The sequence below is a fragment of the Aspergillus versicolor genome, assembly GCF_001890125.1.
Source record: "Aspergillus versicolor CBS 583.65 unplaced genomic scaffold ASPVEscaffold_2, whole genome shotgun sequence".
In the NCBI taxonomy this organism is placed as follows: domain Eukaryota; kingdom Fungi; phylum Ascomycota; class Eurotiomycetes; order Eurotiales; family Aspergillaceae; genus Aspergillus; species Aspergillus versicolor.
In genome coordinates, this window is record NW_024467525.1 from 1,255,535 (window position 1) to 1,274,903 (window position 19,369).

Sequence of the window (19,369 nt, forward strand, 5' to 3'; positions counted from 1 at the left end):
GAAACCATAGCCGACACTCCGCTCCAAATACGTAGATGTGTTTACCGAATCTTCTTCGCCTTCAGTTTGACTGTCTCTCCGTTGATGAAGATACCCTTGCCCTTGTAAGGCTCTGGCCTGCGCCACTCTCGGATCTCCGCCGCAAATTGCGTTACAACTTGCTTGTCACTGCCCTGCAGAAGAATACGTGTCGGCTGGGGAGTGCTTGCCTTAACGCCTTGTGGGATTCCCAGCTCAATTGGGTGTGAGTATCCAGCCTTGAGAGAAACGAACTGTTGGCCGGGGTACTGTGTCTGAACGGTGGTCGCCGTTGATTCGATGGTGGCTCTGTAGCCGACACCAACCAGACTCAGAATGCAGATATGGCCTTCCGAGACCCCGAGGATGCAGTTTTGTAAATGGGCTCGCGTGGTTCCTATAAGCCGCCAGGGCTGTCAGAAAAGCGTTCATTTCACTTCGACCAGAGGGAGAATACACACCCCACATAGCACGCTGATGCGTAACTTCCCTGTCTTCGACTTCTACCGTAGCCTTTTGGAGACTTTCATCGTGAGCAACTTTGAGGAAAGGAGGGATGTTCAGCGTTAATTGACCTGTCACACGACAGCAATGTTAGACTTGTCTCCGCCAAAGGAATGAAAAAGGGAAAAAAAAGCATGTGCGACGGAACTCACCTAACGGTCCGGTGACTTCAATTGCGGTTTTCGCATGGTCCTGAGATGTCCCCCGAGCTGTAGTCTGAGGTAGGTCGATGAACTTTAGGGAGACTTCTGGGGGTACTGAGACTGGAGCACCGCCGACTCGAGATTGGACCCGGGGGGTGGTCGAAAAGCAGTGTGTTGGTTGGGAGCGGAGCAAGGAGGAAGGGTAAAGTGGTGTCCTTTTCGTGAAAGGGCTCCGTGCTAGCTGCCTGAAGCAGCTTTGTGGGAGTAAACTCGTCATGGTGAGGAAGTGTTGTGGTCTTTTGTTGGAGAAGCACTTTTGATCTCCGATGCGAACGGGATTTTGTCCAGCAGCAACCCCGATCCAAACACGGTTAGCGTCGCCTACACACGTGACTTGTCTCTGTATAGATCCACGAGAGATGTTGAAATTTTGACAAGTAACCTGCCTAGAAGGAAAAAGTAATAATGAAAAATAAATGTCTGTCCAGGGTATACAGGTTTAATTACTTCATTTGTTCAATTTGTGTCTGGAGGGCCTTGTTGGACATGATTTCTTTCGGGTCCTTCTGTTTCTCTCATTACATTTCCTGGCTAAAGCTCCAGTGCTCACTTTGAGCACAATGACCACTTGACACTTTCTCTCATCCTCATAATTGTTTCTCGTTATCATATCTGGTATTTGTTTCAATTGAAATTTCATCACATTTCATCCTAAATTGCTTTCTTCATTCACTGGTACTGTCATTATTCATCACTGTACGTGGCTTCGCTTATACTACCGAAGACTTCGACTTGTCACAATGAAGATGCTGGGCTTGTCGACGCTGCTCCTATATATTCCCTTTGTCCCAGGCTTTGCGTGTGCAGATACTGGAGTTGACGGTGAGTTGCCCATAGGCCCAACTTGCTAGTAAACTACTCACAATGGACCAGTGGTCCCGGCGCAGATTCACGATCTCAATGAAGACCTCGACTTAGCCTCATTCCTCGAATCTAAAACTCTGAAACATGATGGCATATTTAGCGAGGCGCTCAAACTACTCGAATCTATCAACTCATCCTCATCCTGTAACAAACTCGCTGCTACAAAGCTCGTTACATCCTGCAAATCTATAGGACGCAACTCTCAAACCCCGACCGATTCTGATACATACCTGGCTCTGGAATATGTCCGATCGCTGTACGCAGCGAGGCTGGCGATATGCGAGATTAGCGGGGCAGGGATATCCATTCCTTTACCGTGCCAGCCGATGAACGTTTCGCCGGCACCCAAAAAAGCACGTTTCAGCTTCTATACCAAGAACAATCCAGTAATTATCGACGATGACCCTATGCGAAAAGAAAGGTTAGAATCGTGTCTCAAGTCATTAGAATCACGCCCTCAGTGGTGGACATCATATAGCAATAGTAAGCAGAATGCGATGGTCATCTGCCATGCCTCGAGAAGTGAGATCGAGAAGGAGGACATCCTGGCGACATACAATACTATTCTTCAGAGTTCTACCAAGCTGAGTGACGGTATTCTGGAAGCGTTACGAGTTGCTGTCGAAGAGTCCGCCAAGGGTAGGGCTTTTATGCGATCAACTGAGCTTCTGAGAAATGAGGCGCTACGAGAGATGGAGGAATCAACATCATCATCAGTGATAAGGATGTCTCACAAAATTGAGACACATTTTACCTCGTTTATGGAGTCTATATCTTCAGCTCTGAGCGCCGTCCACATTGGCTTCTCAGAAATCCAGTCGGTTAGATGAACCCCTTCCCACCTAGCGGACGTAGGACTAACGTGAGTGAAGGACCTTCAGAACTCGTCAAATGAGGCTATGTCCCTGCGACAAATGCTACAGTACATTCATGGCGAATCGCTCCTACGGAGCGAGCAAGTTGCCATGACCCAGCGGCGGAATGCAGATACTCAAGAGGAGCTTGCATTATCCCTGAAGTCGAAACTTCAAGCCATTGCGACGGATGATATGAGTAGACTCAGTCAAAGTATGGGAGCCCTTGATTCTTCCCTGGTAAGTCCATTTTCTTAGCAGATAGCTAGCCACTGTTGACATCTGTACTAGGAATGGCTATATATGAGGATGGGAGACATAATAGAACAAGAAGAAGGTTTCTCCGAGGTTCGCTCTCCTCCTTCATTATTGAAATTACCGACGCTAATTTGAGAAGCGCCTTAGTAGCATCGGATTATCTCTTGAAGAATTCCAGCTCAGAGTTGACAGCTTGAGCAAAATCCAGGAGCGGCAGTACGAAATTGCCGCGGCACAAGCCCAAGCGCAAGAGGATTTACAAACCGACATTCGAATCTCCAAAGGAATTCTCGACCAGACAGCATCAACAGCAGCAAACTTGCAAACAACTCTTGAGGCGGCAATGAAATGGCGAGAAACATCGATATTCGACGGAATCCTTGGGCATCACACTGCCTGGATAATCACTGGAGCTATATGGGCCATCGCTTCACAGCGAAGCCACAGCATTCCCTCAGCTACAGCTGCTATGCTAGTGCTTATTTTTGTTTGTATGGCAAGCCCGCCATCCGGTTCAGTCATCTGAAACCTGCTAACATATTTCGTCATGCGGTCAACGGAATACTTTGATGGCTTTACGCGAACAGTACCTGCTTCGTCATTTCGTCCACATCTGATACTAGAATTGGTTTCCCTTACGTGAATCACTCCGTGCGTGATTGAAATTGTTTTTAGTTTGTCCCTTTTTTTTTTTTTTTCCCCCGTATTCCGTATTGCCAGCGACTATCGTATTATACTTCAACCCGGCCGTCGGGTGCTCAGGCTCTTGCCCTAATCCTCTTATTTATAGCTAACTAGCGTCATTATCTGCCAATCTGGGGTAATCAGATTTGAATCCACTTTGTTATTACATTAATCTCGGGTCTCGATTCCTCCTGCTGCTTGATCAACATTTTGTCAAAGCGTTAGCGCTTACCCATACTCGCTAGTGGGCTGTCTGCAACCCAGAAACACTCCGGGACGAGAAATCGGCAGAGGAGCCCTCGGCCCTGGGGGTGAGCCTCGGTGTGCGTTCTTCACCCCTTTCCAGGCATCATCACTTGCTTTCCTTTGGTATTTACGCCACTCTGTATCTATACCTCTACCAACATACTTCGACACTCCAACAGACCTGCAAATAACTCCGGCGACTGGCGATTTCGGTGGCTCGCTTCCCATCTGCCCGATGATTGACGAGTTTAATTATGCTTATCCAGCTCAAGAAGCTTTTTGTTAACTGCCGACTCCAGATGCCCGGCTGGCAGCTGCAAGTCGTTTGCTCCAAATATTCTCCACCCTGATAAATTAACGCGGAGTACAAATGCGGAGAATGAACACGGCGATCCCGAGATGCCCTCGTCAGCTACGAATGTCAAATCCTCACAACTTCACGGGTTATCTACAGGCATCATCATTATCATTGCAGAAGCTCCAGCTCAGCCATCCAAAGTAAACGGAATGGCGATCCCCCGTCCCAGCCGGATTTTCCAGATCTTTCCTGTTCTGGCATCCGAATGCTATCCGTTCCCACTGCTGCGTCACTGTTCCATGCTCTTGAAAGTCTTGATCCACTGCCAATAATACTGACGGTCTTACTTCGGATAAATGCCTCTTCGGATGTCGAACCCTCCAACAATGCCGCTTCATAATACTAATGAGGAATGATGTACGCTGTATATCGGTATCTGGATATCCTTGTATCCGCGGAGGCATCGTACATAAATCAGGAGATCCGCCCGCCCCCCACCCAAATAATTCGCCCAGCTTTTATAATAATAAGGGTTAGCGAACCTTCTAAGGAAAATTATACAACCTTTCAACATGGGACCCGGTCGCCTTCTGCTACCCATATTGACCCTGGGCTCGGCAGCCCTCGCACAGGACCAATTCCAATCTCGGTGCGAGGGCTTCGCGGCCAAGGTCGACATCCCAAACGTCAAGGTGAACCTAGTCAACTATGTTGCCGGGGGCACGAATGTATCGTTGGCCGACAATGTTCAATCTTGCGACCCAAAATCACAACCAGTCTCGGGGGATATTTGTCGAGTTGCAATGGCTGTTGCGACATCCAATGCTAGCGAAATCACGCTCGAGGCTTGGTTCCCCAGGGACTATACTGGGCGCTTCTTAAGTACTGGGAATGGAGGACTTGGTGGCTGTGGGTTTGAATTGTGCATCTCATCGTAAAGCTCTCGACTGACTCATTGTAGGCATTCAGTACAATGACCTTGCGTATACTACGGGCCTGGGATTTGCAACCGTCGGTGCGAATAATGGCCACAATGGAACCTCTGGAGAGCCATTCTACAAAGCACCTGAGGTGTTGGAGGACTTTGTATACCGCTCGGTCCACACGGGGATTGTTGTTGGAAAACAGCTTACAAAACTCTTCTATGACGAAGGGTTCGACACGTCGTACTACCTGGGTTGCTCGACAGGAGGAAGACAGGGTATGAAGCTTGCACAGGATTTTCCAGATGAGCTAGATGGAATTGTTGCGGGTGCACCTGCGTTCAATTGGAACGGCCTGCTGTCTTTTAGTGGGCAACTATATCCGATTACGGGTCCCGAAGGGTCAGCCACCTTTCTATCAGTTGATAAGTGGAGTTTAGTCCACGACGAAATCATCCGTCAGTGCGATGGTCTAGACGGAGCGAAGGACGGTATCATTGAGGACACCGATGCCTGCCATCCAAACGTTACCACAATTCTGTGCAAGTCTGGATCAGCCTCAGACAAGTGCCTTACTGCTGCCCAGGTCAACACAGTCCACCAAATTCTCTCTCCGCTGTTGAGCACGAATGGATCGCTTATTTACCCACGGATGCAACCGGGCTCTGAAAATTTTGCGGCACCCATTGTGTACACTGGCGAGCCATTCATATACAGTAGTGACTGGTGGAAATATGTTGTCTACAGTGACCCCAACTGGGACGCAACAACATGGAACGTCAAGGACGCCGAGGCAGCCCTGAAGCAGAACCCATACAACATTGCGACGTGGAACGCAGATCTCTCTGCTCTTCGCGACGCGGGTACCAAGCTTCTCACCTACCATGGACTCCAAGACCAGTTGATTAGCTCAGATAACTCAAAGCTGTACTACTACCGTCTTCAGGAGACCATGGGGCTGAAGCCAAACCAGCTGGATGAGTTCTATCGGTTCTTCCCTATCAGTGGGATGGCGCATTGCACTGATGGTGAGGGTGCGTATGCCATTGGGAACGAGGATCAAGGTTATTCAGGTAGCAGTGACCCCGAGGACAATGTGCTCATGGCCATTGTGCAATGGGTTGAAGAGGGTGTCCCGCCAGAGACGGTCCGGGGAGCCAAATTTACCAATGGGGTTGGATCTCCAGTGAAATATCACCGCAAGCACTGCCGATACCCTCGCAAGAATGTGTTCAAGGGACCCGGTAACTACACCGATGAGAATGCTTGGGAGTGCATTTGATCGTGAAGGGATAATTAATTGTATATACCACCCAACAAGTAAATAGGTATACAAACAGTGAATAAATGAACATGCCAATTTACCGAACTTCTTCGCGGTTTCGGTATCGATTATTTAGTTATACTATACTTAATGCTGCATATAACCCTCCCATTAAGGGAATTTGGGTTATATATATCATCTTTATACGTAGCTCGGACATTTACGATTCTCAAGGCGTCATCATCCTCCAATTACATTTTAATATCTAACAGCTCAACCCGATTTCTATTCGATGCCATGAAACATCCGAAACTCAAAACATTGAACCTTGTATCAGTTATTCACCGAGCAGCCTTGCAGTTGTACAAACTTCGGATAGAGCCAAGACTCACCCGGACCCACCCACAAGCACCCACAGACCGCTCTCATTGGTTTCTGTCGCTCCGCAGCGCAAGGACCGCGGAGCGAGTCAAGCGGAAACCGCGACTGGAAACAATTGCCAGTCATCCAACAAACGCCCGCCACGACACGTTGTGCAGCGGAGGAAAAAAAACAAAGAACCTCAAACGAGCGAAACCACCGTATCGATATTAAATATGGCCGACATCCCCGGCCTGGACGAGTTCGCGCAAACGCGAGGCGCTGACGATCTCTTCGACGATGAGATCATCCCCGTCGAGCCGGAGGAACAACAGCCCCAGCCGGAGCCTCAGGCTGTAGCTGCAGAGCCGGAGACTACTCCTGCTGCTGCTCCGGTCGTGGATCGGGTGCCTGAAACGACGTCCGCTTATAATGATAACGCGCCGCGATCGCGGGGAGGTGAACGGCGGGGACGTGGGAGAGGGAGAGGAGGGCGCGGTGGGCGAGGAGCGCGCGAGTCTGGGCCGAAGCGGTCAGAAGGGCCGAAGAACAAACCTGACGAGGGGTCTGCGGAATCTGAGGCTCGGGATGGAGAAGAAAATGCCGCTGAGACGCCTGCTGAGAAGGTAGAGGAGCCGGGTCAAGAGGATTCTGGCGCAGCAGAGGCACCGCGCGTGCCGGCTGTTCGTGGGGATAGGAGTGCGACCGGGGGAGTGAAGAAGGTATGCCTACCTATGCCTGGTATTATTTAAGCAAGGAAGCCAGCACTGACACTTGTCTAGCCGAAACTTACAGAAGAAGAACTATCCCAACGCATTGCTGCTGCGCGCGAGAACGCCGCTAAAGTAGCCGCTGCACACGCGCGTGCTGAGGCAGACCAAGCTTCATTTATGGAGCGCGAGAAGGTGGCAGAGAAGAAGCGACGCGAGGAACGAGCCAACCGACGAGTAATGGACGCCGATAGAGAGCGAAACCGACTGCGGAAGCTTGAGGCCTTGAACGGGAGAGAATGGGATGCTGATAAGCCGGAAGAACAGTTCAGCTCGCGCGGTGGAGGAGGCCAGTTCCGACGGGGTATGCACGGTGGTGTTTCCGGTGTATCCAGAAAGGGCCTTGAAGGGTCCCGGTGGGCTGAGGAATCACCGGACGACAATGCTTCTCAACCCCAGAGTCACCGTGGTCGTGGTCGTGGTGGAAGAGGTGGACGCGGTCGTGGCGGCCGCCGTGTTTCTCAGGATCCCACATCCGAAACACCATCTCAAGAGAAGGCTGCGGCACCTACACCGGTGATCACCAACGAGACAGAGTTTCCTTCCCTCCCCGGTGGAGAGAAGAAAGATCCCACCACGACTGAACCCACGCCGGCCTCCGATAACAGTTCCAAGCCCTTATCACCAGTTTCTGGCGCGACATGGGCCGACCAAGTCGAGGCCTACCGGGAGTAGCTGGAGGCCAGATTATACCGGAACCTTGGAAAACCTTTTATACATATTTTGTTTTGCATCCAGATTTGGATACCCCTTATTATTTACGTTTATGATTGACGCACTGCATGGTTCTCCTTGTTGATTCCCCCCAAAAGATATACACTTCTCCTACTTGCTATAAATCCATCTATTCTTACTCCTCGGCAACCTTTGCGCAAAATAGTAGCTTCAATTGTTGGTGTTATTGTAAACTAGCAACTACCTATGGTTGGATGGTGGGTGTGCTGCGCTTGCACAAACCAGAATAGCCCCAATCTGCCGACTGGTTCCTGCACCAGCTGTAGCCACAGGATAAGCAGCTCGTATAGACAATTCTCTTGATAGACAGAGTGAGCCAAACTAAGCACATCAGCTCAGAATACTCTGACAACGGTGAGGTTTCTTGGTGCTAGACCACTACACTAAAACCATGTAGGGCTAGTCGGTGGCCAACTGTTTCTCACACACGGTTTCACAGATAGCTCCCCAGCAAGGGGATTGGATTGTACACTGAGTTTTCTGTGATACGGGTACCTGTGGTCTCAACAAGATTACACTTCCAGTAATAGGCAGTAAACGGCTTCCTTGGGCTTTCGAAACAAGTTTCCCCGCGCTGGGGAAAATCCGCATAAGCCCTAATAAAGAATAATGCCGGACAAACAATGGCAATTATGGTATCTGTCGCAGATAATTGTATGCTTCATAAAGAGCACCAAAATCCCATGGTTTCACTATTTCACCAGAGATTACCGGACAGTCCATTGTACGATACAATATCTCTTTGACAGTGATGTTCAGTATCTATACATCTACTCAAGCCCTAACAAAGGAACAATGCAGGACAAACGATGGCAATAATGATAATTGTTGCAGAGCGTTGTATGCTCTACAAAGGGTTGTACCTTTATGTTTCAGGTCTTTGTCTGTACTCGTTATATATACAGATAAGAATACTCACATATCTCTGTAATAGCTAGCAAACCGACCTCTGAAGAAAGTACCACATCCAGCAGCAATTCAACTAAAATAGAAATGGCAACACAATACGACTGCTCGAGGAAGAGCCAAAGGTGCGACGCATGCCGCACAATGGCATCAAGAGTGTCCGCCTCGGTCCCCATCTCCGACCTCATCTGCGGACCAGGCATCTACCCTCTCATAATTGAATGCCAAGGCAAAGGCACAAAGGACCAGCTCATGGAGTTGACTAACCGTCTCCAATCCGCCCTCCGAGGCACCACAGCAGGCCCCATCCGCATCGCTGCCCGTCGCGCCCCCGTGGGCAGGAACCCACCGGGAAAATGGCACGATTTCACAGGGAGCAATGGGGCTGCGTACAAAGCGAGCAAGGCGCTCAAGCGCGCGCCTCGTCTAATCGGCTTGCTTGACCCAGAGCAGGTGCTGGAGCAGTTCCCTGAGAAGCGACAGGTGTGGCAGGACCGTGTTGGGACGGCACGGGAAATCAAGATCCTCGTGGACTTTACGACGACGGTGGCGAGCAAGGGCGACTTTGAGCAGGTTGTGACGAGGGCCTGTGGGGATATCTATCCCGTTGGGAGGATAGTGCATCCGGACGCTTCGGGGCACGCCAGTCTGCATCGGCTTCAGTGGTTTGCGATGGCTTGTCCGGAAGAGGAGGAGAAGGGAAAGCCGGTTGTGACTATCACGAAAGCTGGTTATGTTAGGAGAAAGCAGAAGTGATTGCACTTTGGAGGTATCAAAGTATATATATAGCAGTGCTTTATTTCAACCGCTGTCCATTCCTATGCGCATCGTTTAGGTAACCAATATACAATGTATACAATACCCCTTCAACTATGTATTAAGGATGAGACGCTGTTCTCGGGTATGAAAGGGAGAAACTCTTGCCACTGTAGTGTATGATTATCGTGCCTTGTTTGTTGGTCTTGAAGGTTAAAACAGGGCACTTCGTTAATAAATACCTTCGTGTGTCCTAAGTATATATCGTTTGGTGAAGTCAACACAGCATGGTATGTTTCTCTGCTGTACGCTAAATCAATAATATCCCAAACAGCCCCTTAACATACCTTCCGTGTATGCAAGTTATCTTGATAAGATGTTTCTAGAAATAGCGTTTTCATTTCATGGCAGAGATCGTGCCAAAGATGCGATGATGTCATCGCATCCAGAGCTACATCACAGCTCCAACTCTCTCTATAAAGCAAGTTTTACATCCCCTCATCCCTTCATCGCTCCTCCTTATACCCAAACTATCCAGAAATTCAATACTCAAAGACCAACATGTCGGAAAACCAAACAACCAACAACCCCGCCGCGACCCAAGGTGGAAACGAAGGGCCCGGCCACGTCCCTGTATGCCTCCCCATTAGCCGACGGATCACTTTCCCCACCAAGCTCAATATCTCTGACTTGAATCATAGACGGATGCCCCTGCAGATACAATCTACAGCTTCAACTCGCTGAAAGAACAGAAGCATGCTGCCGAAGATAAATACATGGCCAGGGCTGCTGCGTCTGCGGGCGAAGAGCCGCCGGCGCAGAAAGAGGACACGAGTTTTATGAACCACAAGCCTGGCGGTGGTGAGACATTGCCTGGGTGGGATACGATGAAGGGGATTTTTACTGGGTAAGTGACATATCCTTGGCTGTAGGGTTGCGCGTGAGCTAACATAAATGGTGGGGTTGTAGAAAATCCGAGTAGGACGAAGAAAGGGTATTGTCTTGATGTGTATATTTAGTTAATCCAATGAATTATGATACTATGTTTCTTATCTGATAATATTGACACATAATTTTCTATTCCACCTTGGCACCCTTCCCACGTATCCGATCGCGAAGAGCGACTATCTTTCCACCTAAACGGCCCTTGAAGGTTTGCGCTCTCAGTGCAGCTGCTTCTTCGGTAGTTACAAAACGACGCACCAAAAGGTTGAAAATGCTTCCAAAAGCTAGTGCTATAACAGTGCTGGTAAGGATGATCACGTTATATGGCATGCTAAAGTCTGGAGTGGGCAATGGGAGAAGAAGGCTGGTTGTACGGAGATAAATTGGCTTAGCCGCCGCGATCTTGATAACCGCAGGAGCAACGTTGAAGCCTCGGTTTGCATCAGGCGGGTACTCGGTATATCGCAAGATGGCTTTCTCGAAGTCATAGGTCAGTGTAACCGTTGATGCTGGGGGAACAGATAAAGCAAGTTCCAGTTGTGTACCGCGTTCCCGGTCAATTCCGGGGCGATAGAAGGTGTCTTTAATGAAGTCGGAGGCGGGGACTTGTCGATGAACACCATTGCGCTCGGTAATAGTAGCCTGCATAGTGTGTATATAAGGACGTAGGAACCAAGGCAGGGTTTCGAAGTAGATGAAATCCACAGCCGACTCGCTCGAAGGGTTATTCAAAATGATGCGCATTCCACCTCGCTCCTGTCCATGGCCGACTATTGTTCGCTCAGCGTGTAGAACAGGTTCATCTAACGGGACATCGGTTTTAGGATCTGCCGTATCTTGTTCTAGTAGCTTCAAGTCAAAAGGCTCTGACGACGACGGCGTGTAGCAGCGAGTAAATTTATCGGCAGATTCCGTTGCTCCTGAACCCGATGAGAGATAAGCATCTCGCACAGGCGATGTGCGTAGGCACACAGTTCCCTCATTGCTGCTCTGACTATCCGCTAACGGACAAGAGCCACTGATAGTGCGTCCGAAGAGCTCTGAAATGCTCCAGCCTTTTCCACCTGTCTTCTCTAAAGGATAGCAGGTGTCGTCTCCATGGTAGGGTTTTGAGGTGTCGCAAACCAACTGATCAGCGGGAACAGGTCGAGGGATAGGATTACCTAGAAAAAAATTAGACCTGTTTTCTTAAAAAAAGAGTGGACTGCAAAACTGACCCCTCGTACGTTTCGACCGATCAATATCTAGCACAATGTCCACAGTTTGGTCGACTTGCACCAGGCATTCCCCTGACGGCGGGCAGATGGGGCGCACATCAATCGCCATGCTTTGCCAAGCAGCGTCAAACAGCTTATGCCCGTCGAGCAAACTGGCTACTCCCGCCTTGCCCTTACAAGGCAGGAGCTTCAGGAAAGGCGTCAAATTCTCAGTGCACACAACCTCACCGGGCAGGGTTCCATGAAGCAAATGCAGGTTTTTGGACGGCAGATGATCACCAGAAGGTTCAAAGGATACAACAGGCCTAGTGGTCCTTGTTGAATCTATGAAGTTCAGCGAGGCACAAAATAACCCGGACAATGATTGCGTCAAGGTAATCCATTTCGAGAAAGCCCTGTATCCAGATGTCAGTACCAGACCACCTGCAGTATATAATTAAACAACGCACGTCTCATCATCCGCAGCCTCGATCCATGCCCACAGCTCTACGCCAGTGCCGCCCTCCTTTGCCCCATCCCATGGACGTGAGCCCCAGCTCTCAGAGTCCCATCGTCCAGTAGTAAATCGGAGGTGTAGTTCGCGGGTGTTGGCGTGCTGTAGGATTTGACCGAGTGCACGAGGGAAATATCGGAAATGCTGTTGCTCGAACGAGGTTTGTGTTGTATTGCTCTTAAAATTGAACGAGGCGAGGAGAGATGACGGCGGGAATGGTTGTAGGAGAAGGTTCTCGTGGTAATTCGACGCCGCGGAGCCAGCTGACAACGCGGCGAAAACGAGCGCAAGTAGGAAGAAGATGGTCATCACGGCATGCTTTCGAGCTCGAATGCCTTTCGTTTAGAGGTTATGAGCCATGTACGGGGGGAGGCTTGAACACGGTGGAGAGTTTAGTAGTATCGAGGCGGAAGTCCGAATTGACCGTGCGTTGCGCCCGCGAACAGGAGCCTGTTTCTTTCCGGTTGGGCGCAATAGCAATCACCAGACTGGGATTGAACTATTATTGAAAGAGCGCTGGGGAAGAGAGGAGTGAGCCGCAAGAGGACCTGAAGCTCCCCAGGCATCGCCCAGAAAGGGCCACTAAGCGCGAACCGCCACTAGCGCCAATCTCCATTTCCGCCGCCATTCAGCCCGTTTCGATATCCTCTCTCCTCCAGCACGCCTTCAATCACATTTTCAAGCTTCTCCCTGAACTAGCTCACCCTCGACATGGCGGCCGAACAGAGAAAGCTGCTCGAGCAGCTTATGGGAGGTAAGTCAACCTCAATTGCGCGATTTCTAGCGCCAACCGCAAGCTAACAAACTTCTTCATCGCAGCCGACCAGCTCGTAGGAACTGGCGCACCCTCCCGTAATGCCCAACTCTCCATCACAGACTCGAAGGTCTGCCGCTCGTACCTTGTTGGCACCTGTCCGCACGACCTCTTCACCAATACAAAGCAGGATCTTGGACCTTGCCCGAAAGTGCACAGCGAAGGGTTAAAGACCGAGTACGAGACCGCATCCGCGGCTGAGAAGGCAAAATGGGGATTCGACTACGACTATATGCGCGATATGCAAAAGTACATCGATGACTGTGACCGACGGATCGAGTCTGCGCAGCGCCGACTGGAGAAGACTCCCGATGAGATTCGGCAGACGAATAACCTGGTTTGTAGCTTCTTTTTAACTTGCACCGAATTACGTCGTGATTGATAATGCTAACACAAATGGACTGTAAAATAGCTCAAACAAATCTCCGACCTAGCAAAAACCATCAACACAGGCCTTCTCGAAATATCTGTACTTGGCGAAACGGGCTCTGTCGCGCAAGCTCTGAACGAACTACACAAGACCCGCACAGCAAAGCATCAAAAGGAAGCATGCGAACGGGAATTGAAAAACCTTCAAGACACATCTGGGCCCTCAGGTCACCAGAAGCTACAAGTCTGCGACGTCTGCGGCGCGTACCTTAGTCGACTCGACAACGACCGCCGTTTGGCGGATCATTTCTTCGGCAAAATGCACATGGGATACTCTGATATGCGCAAAGGCTACAAGAAGCTGAGTGAAGAGCTCAAGGGACGTCCTCCACCTGTTCGGCACCACGATGAGGAAGAGGGTGGCGGATGGGGTGGTCCGCGCGGTGGTGGAAGAGGCCCTCGATATGGCGGCGGGGGAGGATATAAGAAGCGGGGTGGCCGGTGGTGATCATTCCGAGAGTGCTGGTTTTCTTTGATGTTGTTGGTTTCGCCTTCGCTTTTATACTGGGTGTGAATATGCATAGCGCTGGCGTTTTATTTCTGCTCTGCCTAGGATATTAGGGACGAAAATTGTGGTAATATAACCTACCTGATTCTACAATCTACATCGAATTATGGATAGTGAACCTTTTCCTCGATTATTTACTGGTTTGTACTACTTGTAGCTTGAAAAATGTAGGCGAGGTTTGGACCTATTTGATTACATGCGTGTGGACTTCATTAACGATTGTTAAAACATTTCAACGCAGGAATAGAATAAAGCGTTCATCAGCAAGTTATCAATAATCCTCACTAATAGCTAATAAATAAATGTACGATCCCATATTCAGCCAAGAGTTCACATAATTTTCACACTCGAAAAAGGGTCCATAATATCAACACCGAACGCGTAGTACCCGACTCCGAGGAATAGCAAGAAAAAACAAAAACAGGAAAGGATATTCAGCTAGGAAATATAAAAGAAGAACGGAGAGAAAACGTGTTGTACAACAAGATCCGAGCCTCTATTGGGCGGGCTGCTGTGGGGTATGACCATTTCCGTTTGTCGTCGTAGCATGATACAATTCGTTCATCAACAGCTGGTAATCAGAGGCTGCCTGCGGCTGTCGGACAAGGATGTCCCGAACCACATTCAATTGGGTGATATTTGCGTTTGGTGCTTGCTGGAGGAGCTGTTGGATAGCGGGTGTGTTTGCCTGCCCCCCAAGCACTTGGATTGCTGCGGCAAGACCGGTGACGGAAGGTTGGTCTGTTGGTGGTTGAGCCTGAAATGAGTTGTACGCGGCGTTTGGTTGCTGCGTTTGTTGATTGTAGGGAATCGGGCCTTGGGGAGCGCCCGGGAATGCTGGGGAGGGTGTTGGAGGGAACTGTGCTGCAGCTCGAGGGCCCGGAGTCGCGAAATTGGCTTGTTGTGGGGTACCGGATGCGACTGTCAACGGGCTTGCAGAAGCTGCGGGCTCCATACTTGAATGGTGAGAAGGAGGTTGCACGGACGGTGGGTTCGACTCGCCCATCTTGACGGCAAACACGACAAGAAGAATGCGTTCTGGTGTTGGGTCTTCGAGCGCATTGTTTTCTAGTAACTCGATGAACTCGGGCTTCTTCTTCGACCCGGCCTCAATGGGAATAAGGTAGGTATCCTTGACGGCTGGGAGAGGGTGCTTGCCGATCACACCATATCTCTTGCGGTCCTGGAAGTAGTTGAAAAGCTTGTCGAATCCGGCCTTCTCCTTAGGAGACTCCGGGCTGCTGACGGAGATCACCGATACATCGGTCGATGAGCTGAATCGTAGACCGCAGAGGTAGTTGGTGGCCAACTGGATGTCGATTCTCCCGTCAATCAGCAAAGTAGGCGGGATAAGTTCATTCCAAGGTATCCTCCCACTCAAATCTGCACCTCCAACATGCTTGGCGAATGACATGAACTCAGAGACGGGGTTCATGACAACTTTTCCATGCCAAATAGAGCCCTCTTCGTGATGTTCCTTGGGGGAATAAGGTGGAGAGTCAGGCTCGTCATCGTCCTTGAGCAGTTGATCGATCTCTGCGTCGGCCTGGACCTTGCCAGTAGGTATTGGTTCGCGAATATTTGTTGCAACTTCTGGGAAGACTTGCTCGTGGCCGGTACCGGGAGAGTGGCTTCGAGGTGGAAAGTGCTCGTCGTGGTTTGTTCGTTCCGTCGGCTTAGCCTCCTGCGTCTGAGGAGGTTTGTCCTGTGCGGCAGTCTCTGACTGCTTAGCAACTGGGCTTGTTGGGCTGTGTGCAGCTGGACTGCCATCTTCAGCGGCAGCCCGAGGCGGTGCCGCTGAAAAGACAGGCTCGCTGGCGACGTTTTGTTGGTCGTCCTCGACTATTTCCTCACCCTTGTGGGTCCTCCTAATCCGTGGTCCTTGTTCTTGGATAATGATGTGTTGTCTCTCGGCTTCTCTCTTGATCTCTGCATCTTTCTGCTGCAGCTCCTCGCTTGCCATGTCTTGGGAGCTCATTTTAGAGAGGTCCTCAGGGAGTAAACTACCTACGAGCAGACGGTCCCGTAGAGAAGGGTTCTTCTTTACGTTGAACAAAATCGTCCGCAGTTGTAACTTATAAGCTTCTGTAGGCTCTCCAGATCCTCCACATAGATTCTGATATAAAGCGTTCTCGACTGAGAGACCCAGCTGCTGACCAACATCCTCCCCCGCCTTGCCTTGGGGCAGTTTGAAAGATCCCCGCGCCAGTGCATCAGAAATTTGATCTACGAAGACCTTCGCCAGCGCACTAGCAGCATTCCTCCTAGCTGGGATAGAAATGTCATCGAAAGACTTCGCACCTTGAGTTGCAGCGGTATCTGTAACAGATGGCTGCTGAGAGTCCTGCGAAGCTGGCTCACGCTTCACGGGAGCTGATTTGGTCTGAGGCGTTGACCCTCTAGCAGCAGGCGACGTCTTTTGTTGTTTTGACTTAGGGCCCTTCATACCGGTTAGCGGGGGTGTCCAAATGATAAAGGTCTGTATACATACTGATTCAGGCGTCGATACTTCTTGCTGCTCACTAAACTTCCGCTTCTGGGAACTTGCGGACCGCTGGTCAGGAGGATGAGTGCTTTTCTCGGCAACAGGCGTAGCAGTCGAGGCAGCTGGGGTCTCTGAGGGGGTAGCAGACGGCCGGGAAGCCGATCCACGAGCGGGTGTGCTTGCATCAGCCTTGGACTCGCTTGGTCTGCCTCGCTTGCCACCCTTCTTGCGTCCCTTGCGCTTTGACTGCTTGAGCTCCTCAGCTTCTCTGCGCCTCCTTTCCGCAACTTCTTCCCATGGCTTCTCGCCACGCGCCATCCTCTCCAGGAGATCTTTGTGGTTCTCGGGCCTGCATTGCTCGCAGAAGTACTGATCCGGCTCCTGGCCCTTTGCAAACTTCAGACCCATACAGTCATTGTGTTGCCATGCCGAACACTCATCGCAGCAAATCATATCACGCTCAATATCTTCTTCCTCCTCATATTCGCCACAGATGCATCGGATGATTTCGTCCTCCCCCTCCTCCTCGCTAGGCCCGGGGGTGGGCTCTGCGGAGGCCTTCGACCCCTTGTCTTTCGCATGCGCTTTCAATTTCGACTTCTTCCCGGGCGTTTCGTTGACCATATCGAGGTTTTTGTGTTGTCCTTTGGTCGAGCGACCGGAGCGACGCGGTTCATCTGGCACTGGAGTTAGCTCATCATCCACTGAGTACGGGGTACCTGGAGTTTGGTTCCAGTCGCCACAACGTGCTCTGCATGTTGGGCGCAGGAACGCGTATTGAATTGTACTGAGCTTACCAGCCATTGTGATAGTTATAGCGATTTGAAAATTTCAGATTTCTACGGCGCGATGTAGGTAACAGGTTGCTTCCTGAGCTAGACTTGCGCGCGCCACCCAGTTCTTGATCTACGACGCAAGGCAATATAGCGCTTATATGTGGCGATGTGAGGTAAAACTATCCCACATACTCGATATCAGCACCAGTTATCGAAGGTAGCTTCCTTATTGCTGGAGCGAGTGATGCGTGAAGAGTGTTGGGGGGGATTCGGCACGCGAGGGTTGGCATGCGTGGTTAGCCTGCCATGTCACATGATATCCCACGTGATCATAAGGACTCGGTTATGTAATCAGACATTGCGCCATCTGCCAACAACACCTTGAACTTGACAACGCACCTTGTGTTCTTCCTTTTGAAAATGCTGAGTCTATCGTATTGATGGCCCTACTTTATCTATTATATTCCATTTATATACACTGATTATCTGCTACACTGACGCAGATCAACTCGTTTCAGCGCCATCATTCGGCACCAGAACTATGAGGGAGACCAAACACTCCATACACACGGGCTTCGTCATAAATCATATTCGTATTCACAAAGACTGATGAAAGTTTGCCAGGTTTATTGTTACAAGACCTCCAACATATATCATGCCAAGTACTCAGAACACAGATGCATCAAAACTCAGGATGCCACGTAGAACGCCGGGGTGCCAGAAACAAGTATGAGCAACATTCTAAATCATTTCTTTTCGGGTATCTCATCAACGGCCTTCTCGAACTCCGCTAGTTCCTCCTTCGGAATGGGATAGGTGTGCTGTTCTGCGGGGTATGCTCGGCTCTTCACTTCATCACGGTATTGCTCAATGCCTTTGAGCGCCTCATTCCAGACATTGGCATACTGCTTGACAAACTTAGGTAAGAAACGACCAGGTGGGAAGTTTCCAGTCATGTCAATCTGGACGAGGACTTGACCGGAACAACCGTTACCTGCGCCAATGCCAATAGTGGGGACGCTGAGCTTCTGTGTAACGATGCTTGCAATCTCTGGTGGCACTGCCTCCACTACCATCATGAATGCACCGGCTTCTTGCACGGCGCGCGCATCCTGTAGCAGCTTCAGAGCACTTGCTGTGGACTTTCCTTGAACGCGGAAGCCTCCAAGCGCATTTTGGCGTTGGGGTGTGAGACCGATATGTCCAACGACGGGGATTCCGGCAGATGTGATACGCTTGATTGTTGGAGCCATCTCCTCTCCACCTTCGAGCTTGATGCCCTGTACACGGCCCTCTTTGATGATCCGAATGGCCGATTGAAGTGCTTGCTCTGGAGATATTTCATACGAACCCATAGGCAGATCCGCAACCTAAAAGGGAACGATGGTTAGGACAGTGGCCCACAGTAGGTTTTATATTGGGGTTTACGAACCGTGAACGCAGTCTGGGCTGCTCGCGCGACACTTCGACAGTGCAGCAACATATCCTCAAGCACCACTTCGCTGGTATCTTGCATGCCAAGGGCTACCATAGCCAAGCTATCACCGACAAGAACCACCTCCATACCGGCGACCTCGGCAACGTGTGCACTTGGAAAATCGTGGGCAGTCAACATAGTGATTGGCTCGCCCTTTTTATAGAGATTGCGTAGGGTTTGCGTTGTGACTTTCTTCCTCGTGCTGGTTGTAGCGGCGCTCAATGGAGAGTGAGAGCTATGGCGGATGGCGCATGGCGCTGGTGAGTGCGATGTGATATTGGTGCTAGATAAGAGAGGGGATGTAGTGGAAGGGACTTGGAGAGCTCGACACGCAAAACGCTGCGGAAGCAGCATTCGCCTAGCCGCAATTCGTAAGGAAGCCATCTTGTGGAAGTATTAAGGGCGAGGGAGTGTGTTGAGGGCGAGGTAGTCTCTGGCCAGTAGAAGAGCTTTGGCTACTGAGCTATGGCGTCACTGATCTTGGAGAACGACTACTCCTAATACTGGATATTTTATACACAGATCCTGCGATAGGATAAGGGGATTGGAAACGAGTCGAACAGGATGAGATCTGACTCAATC

The 19,369-nt window shown here is 50.3% G+C and overlaps 10 protein-coding genes across 10 annotated transcripts; 6 read left to right on the top strand and 4 right to left on the bottom strand.

Moving 5' to 3' along the window:
- Window positions 1–41: 41 nt before the first annotated feature.
- ASPVEDRAFT_79878 (mitochondrial 54S ribosomal protein uL6m) lies at window positions 42–942 on the bottom strand (the record flags this gene model as incomplete). Its single annotated transcript, XM_040816777.1, has 3 exons — window positions 42–415; window positions 480–593; window positions 675–942. The coding sequence occupies 3 exons, from the start codon at window positions 940–942 to the stop codon at window positions 42–44; spliced, it is 756 nt and encodes a 251-aa protein (XP_040663979.1).
- A 182-nt stretch (window positions 943–1,124) lies between these two features.
- On the top strand, window positions 1,125–3,541 carry ASPVEDRAFT_161353 (putative nuclear membrane fusion protein Kar5). The gene is made up of 5 exons (XM_040808586.1): window positions 1,125–1,547; window positions 1,599–2,410; window positions 2,462–2,683; window positions 2,735–2,791; window positions 2,841–3,541. Exons 1-5 carry the CDS (start codon window positions 1,466–1,468, stop codon window positions 3,225–3,227), a joined length of 1,560 nt encoding a protein of 519 aa, XP_040663980.1. The 5' UTR covers window positions 1,125–1,465; the 3' UTR covers window positions 3,228–3,541.
- A 960-nt stretch (window positions 3,542–4,501) lies between these two features.
- On the top strand, window positions 4,502–6,134 carry faeB-2 (putative feruloyl esterase; the record flags this gene model as incomplete). The annotated part of the gene is made up of 2 exons (XM_040809740.1): window positions 4,502–4,838; window positions 4,891–6,134. The coding sequence occupies 2 exons, from the start codon at window positions 4,502–4,504 to the stop codon at window positions 6,132–6,134; spliced, it is 1,581 nt and encodes a 526-aa protein (XP_040663981.1).
- A 463-nt stretch (window positions 6,135–6,597) lies between these two features.
- On the top strand, window positions 6,598–8,116 carry ASPVEDRAFT_37662 (uncharacterized protein). Its single transcript, XM_040811537.1, has 2 exons — window positions 6,598–7,198; window positions 7,259–8,116. Exons 1-2 carry the CDS (start codon window positions 6,713–6,715, stop codon window positions 7,919–7,921), a joined length of 1,149 nt encoding a protein of 382 aa, XP_040663982.1. The 5' UTR covers window positions 6,598–6,712; the 3' UTR covers window positions 7,922–8,116.
- A 677-nt stretch (window positions 8,117–8,793) lies between these two features.
- ASPVEDRAFT_450047 (uncharacterized protein) lies at window positions 8,794–10,006 on the top strand. Its single transcript, XM_040813183.1, has one exon. It carries the CDS (start codon window positions 8,975–8,977, stop codon window positions 9,641–9,643), a length of 669 nt encoding a protein of 222 aa, XP_040663983.1. The 5' UTR covers window positions 8,794–8,974; the 3' UTR covers window positions 9,644–10,006.
- A 99-nt stretch (window positions 10,007–10,105) lies between these two features.
- ASPVEDRAFT_37663 (uncharacterized protein) lies at window positions 10,106–10,715 on the top strand. Its single transcript, XM_040811538.1, has 3 exons — window positions 10,106–10,276; window positions 10,345–10,550; window positions 10,613–10,715. Exons 1-3 carry the CDS (start codon window positions 10,205–10,207, stop codon window positions 10,623–10,625), a joined length of 291 nt encoding a protein of 96 aa, XP_040663984.1. The 5' UTR covers window positions 10,106–10,204; the 3' UTR covers window positions 10,626–10,715.
- gpi16 (GPI-anchor transamidase subunit GPI16) lies at window positions 10,636–12,839 on the bottom strand. Its single transcript, XM_040808587.1, has 3 exons — window positions 12,255–12,839; window positions 11,806–12,200; window positions 10,636–11,751 (listed from the first exon to the last, which is right to left on the bottom strand). Exons 1-3 carry the CDS (start codon window positions 12,605–12,607, stop codon window positions 10,721–10,723), a joined length of 1,779 nt encoding a protein of 592 aa, XP_040663985.1. The 5' UTR covers window positions 12,608–12,839; the 3' UTR covers window positions 10,636–10,720.
- Window positions 12,840–12,957: 118 nt separating this feature from the next.
- ASPVEDRAFT_37665 (LUC7 domain-containing protein) lies at window positions 12,958–14,168 on the top strand. Its single transcript, XM_040811539.1, has 3 exons — window positions 12,958–13,052; window positions 13,118–13,449; window positions 13,525–14,168. Exons 1-3 carry the CDS (start codon window positions 13,010–13,012, stop codon window positions 13,987–13,989), a joined length of 840 nt encoding a protein of 279 aa, XP_040663986.1. The 5' UTR covers window positions 12,958–13,009; the 3' UTR covers window positions 13,990–14,168.
- A 6-nt stretch (window positions 14,169–14,174) lies between these two features.
- Window positions 14,175–17,563, bottom strand: ASPVEDRAFT_37666 (putative PHD finger domain protein). The gene is made up of 3 exons (XM_040811540.1): window positions 17,332–17,563; window positions 16,541–17,211; window positions 14,175–16,489 (listed from the first exon to the last, which is right to left on the bottom strand). Exons 1-3 carry the CDS (start codon window positions 17,336–17,338, stop codon window positions 14,546–14,548), a joined length of 2,622 nt encoding a protein of 873 aa, XP_040663987.1. The 5' UTR covers window positions 17,339–17,563; the 3' UTR covers window positions 14,175–14,545.
- Window positions 17,564–17,759: 196 nt separating this feature from the next.
- ASPVEDRAFT_37669 (3-methyl-2-oxobutanoate hydroxymethyltransferase ECM31) lies at window positions 17,760–18,831 on the bottom strand. Its single transcript, XM_040811541.1, has 2 exons — window positions 18,743–18,831; window positions 17,760–18,680 (listed from the first exon to the last, which is right to left on the bottom strand). The coding sequence occupies exons 1-2, from the start codon at window positions 18,824–18,826 to the stop codon at window positions 18,057–18,059; spliced, it is 708 nt and encodes a 235-aa protein (XP_040663988.1). The 5' UTR covers window positions 18,827–18,831; the 3' UTR covers window positions 17,760–18,056.
- Window positions 18,832–19,369: the final 538 nt, after the last annotated feature.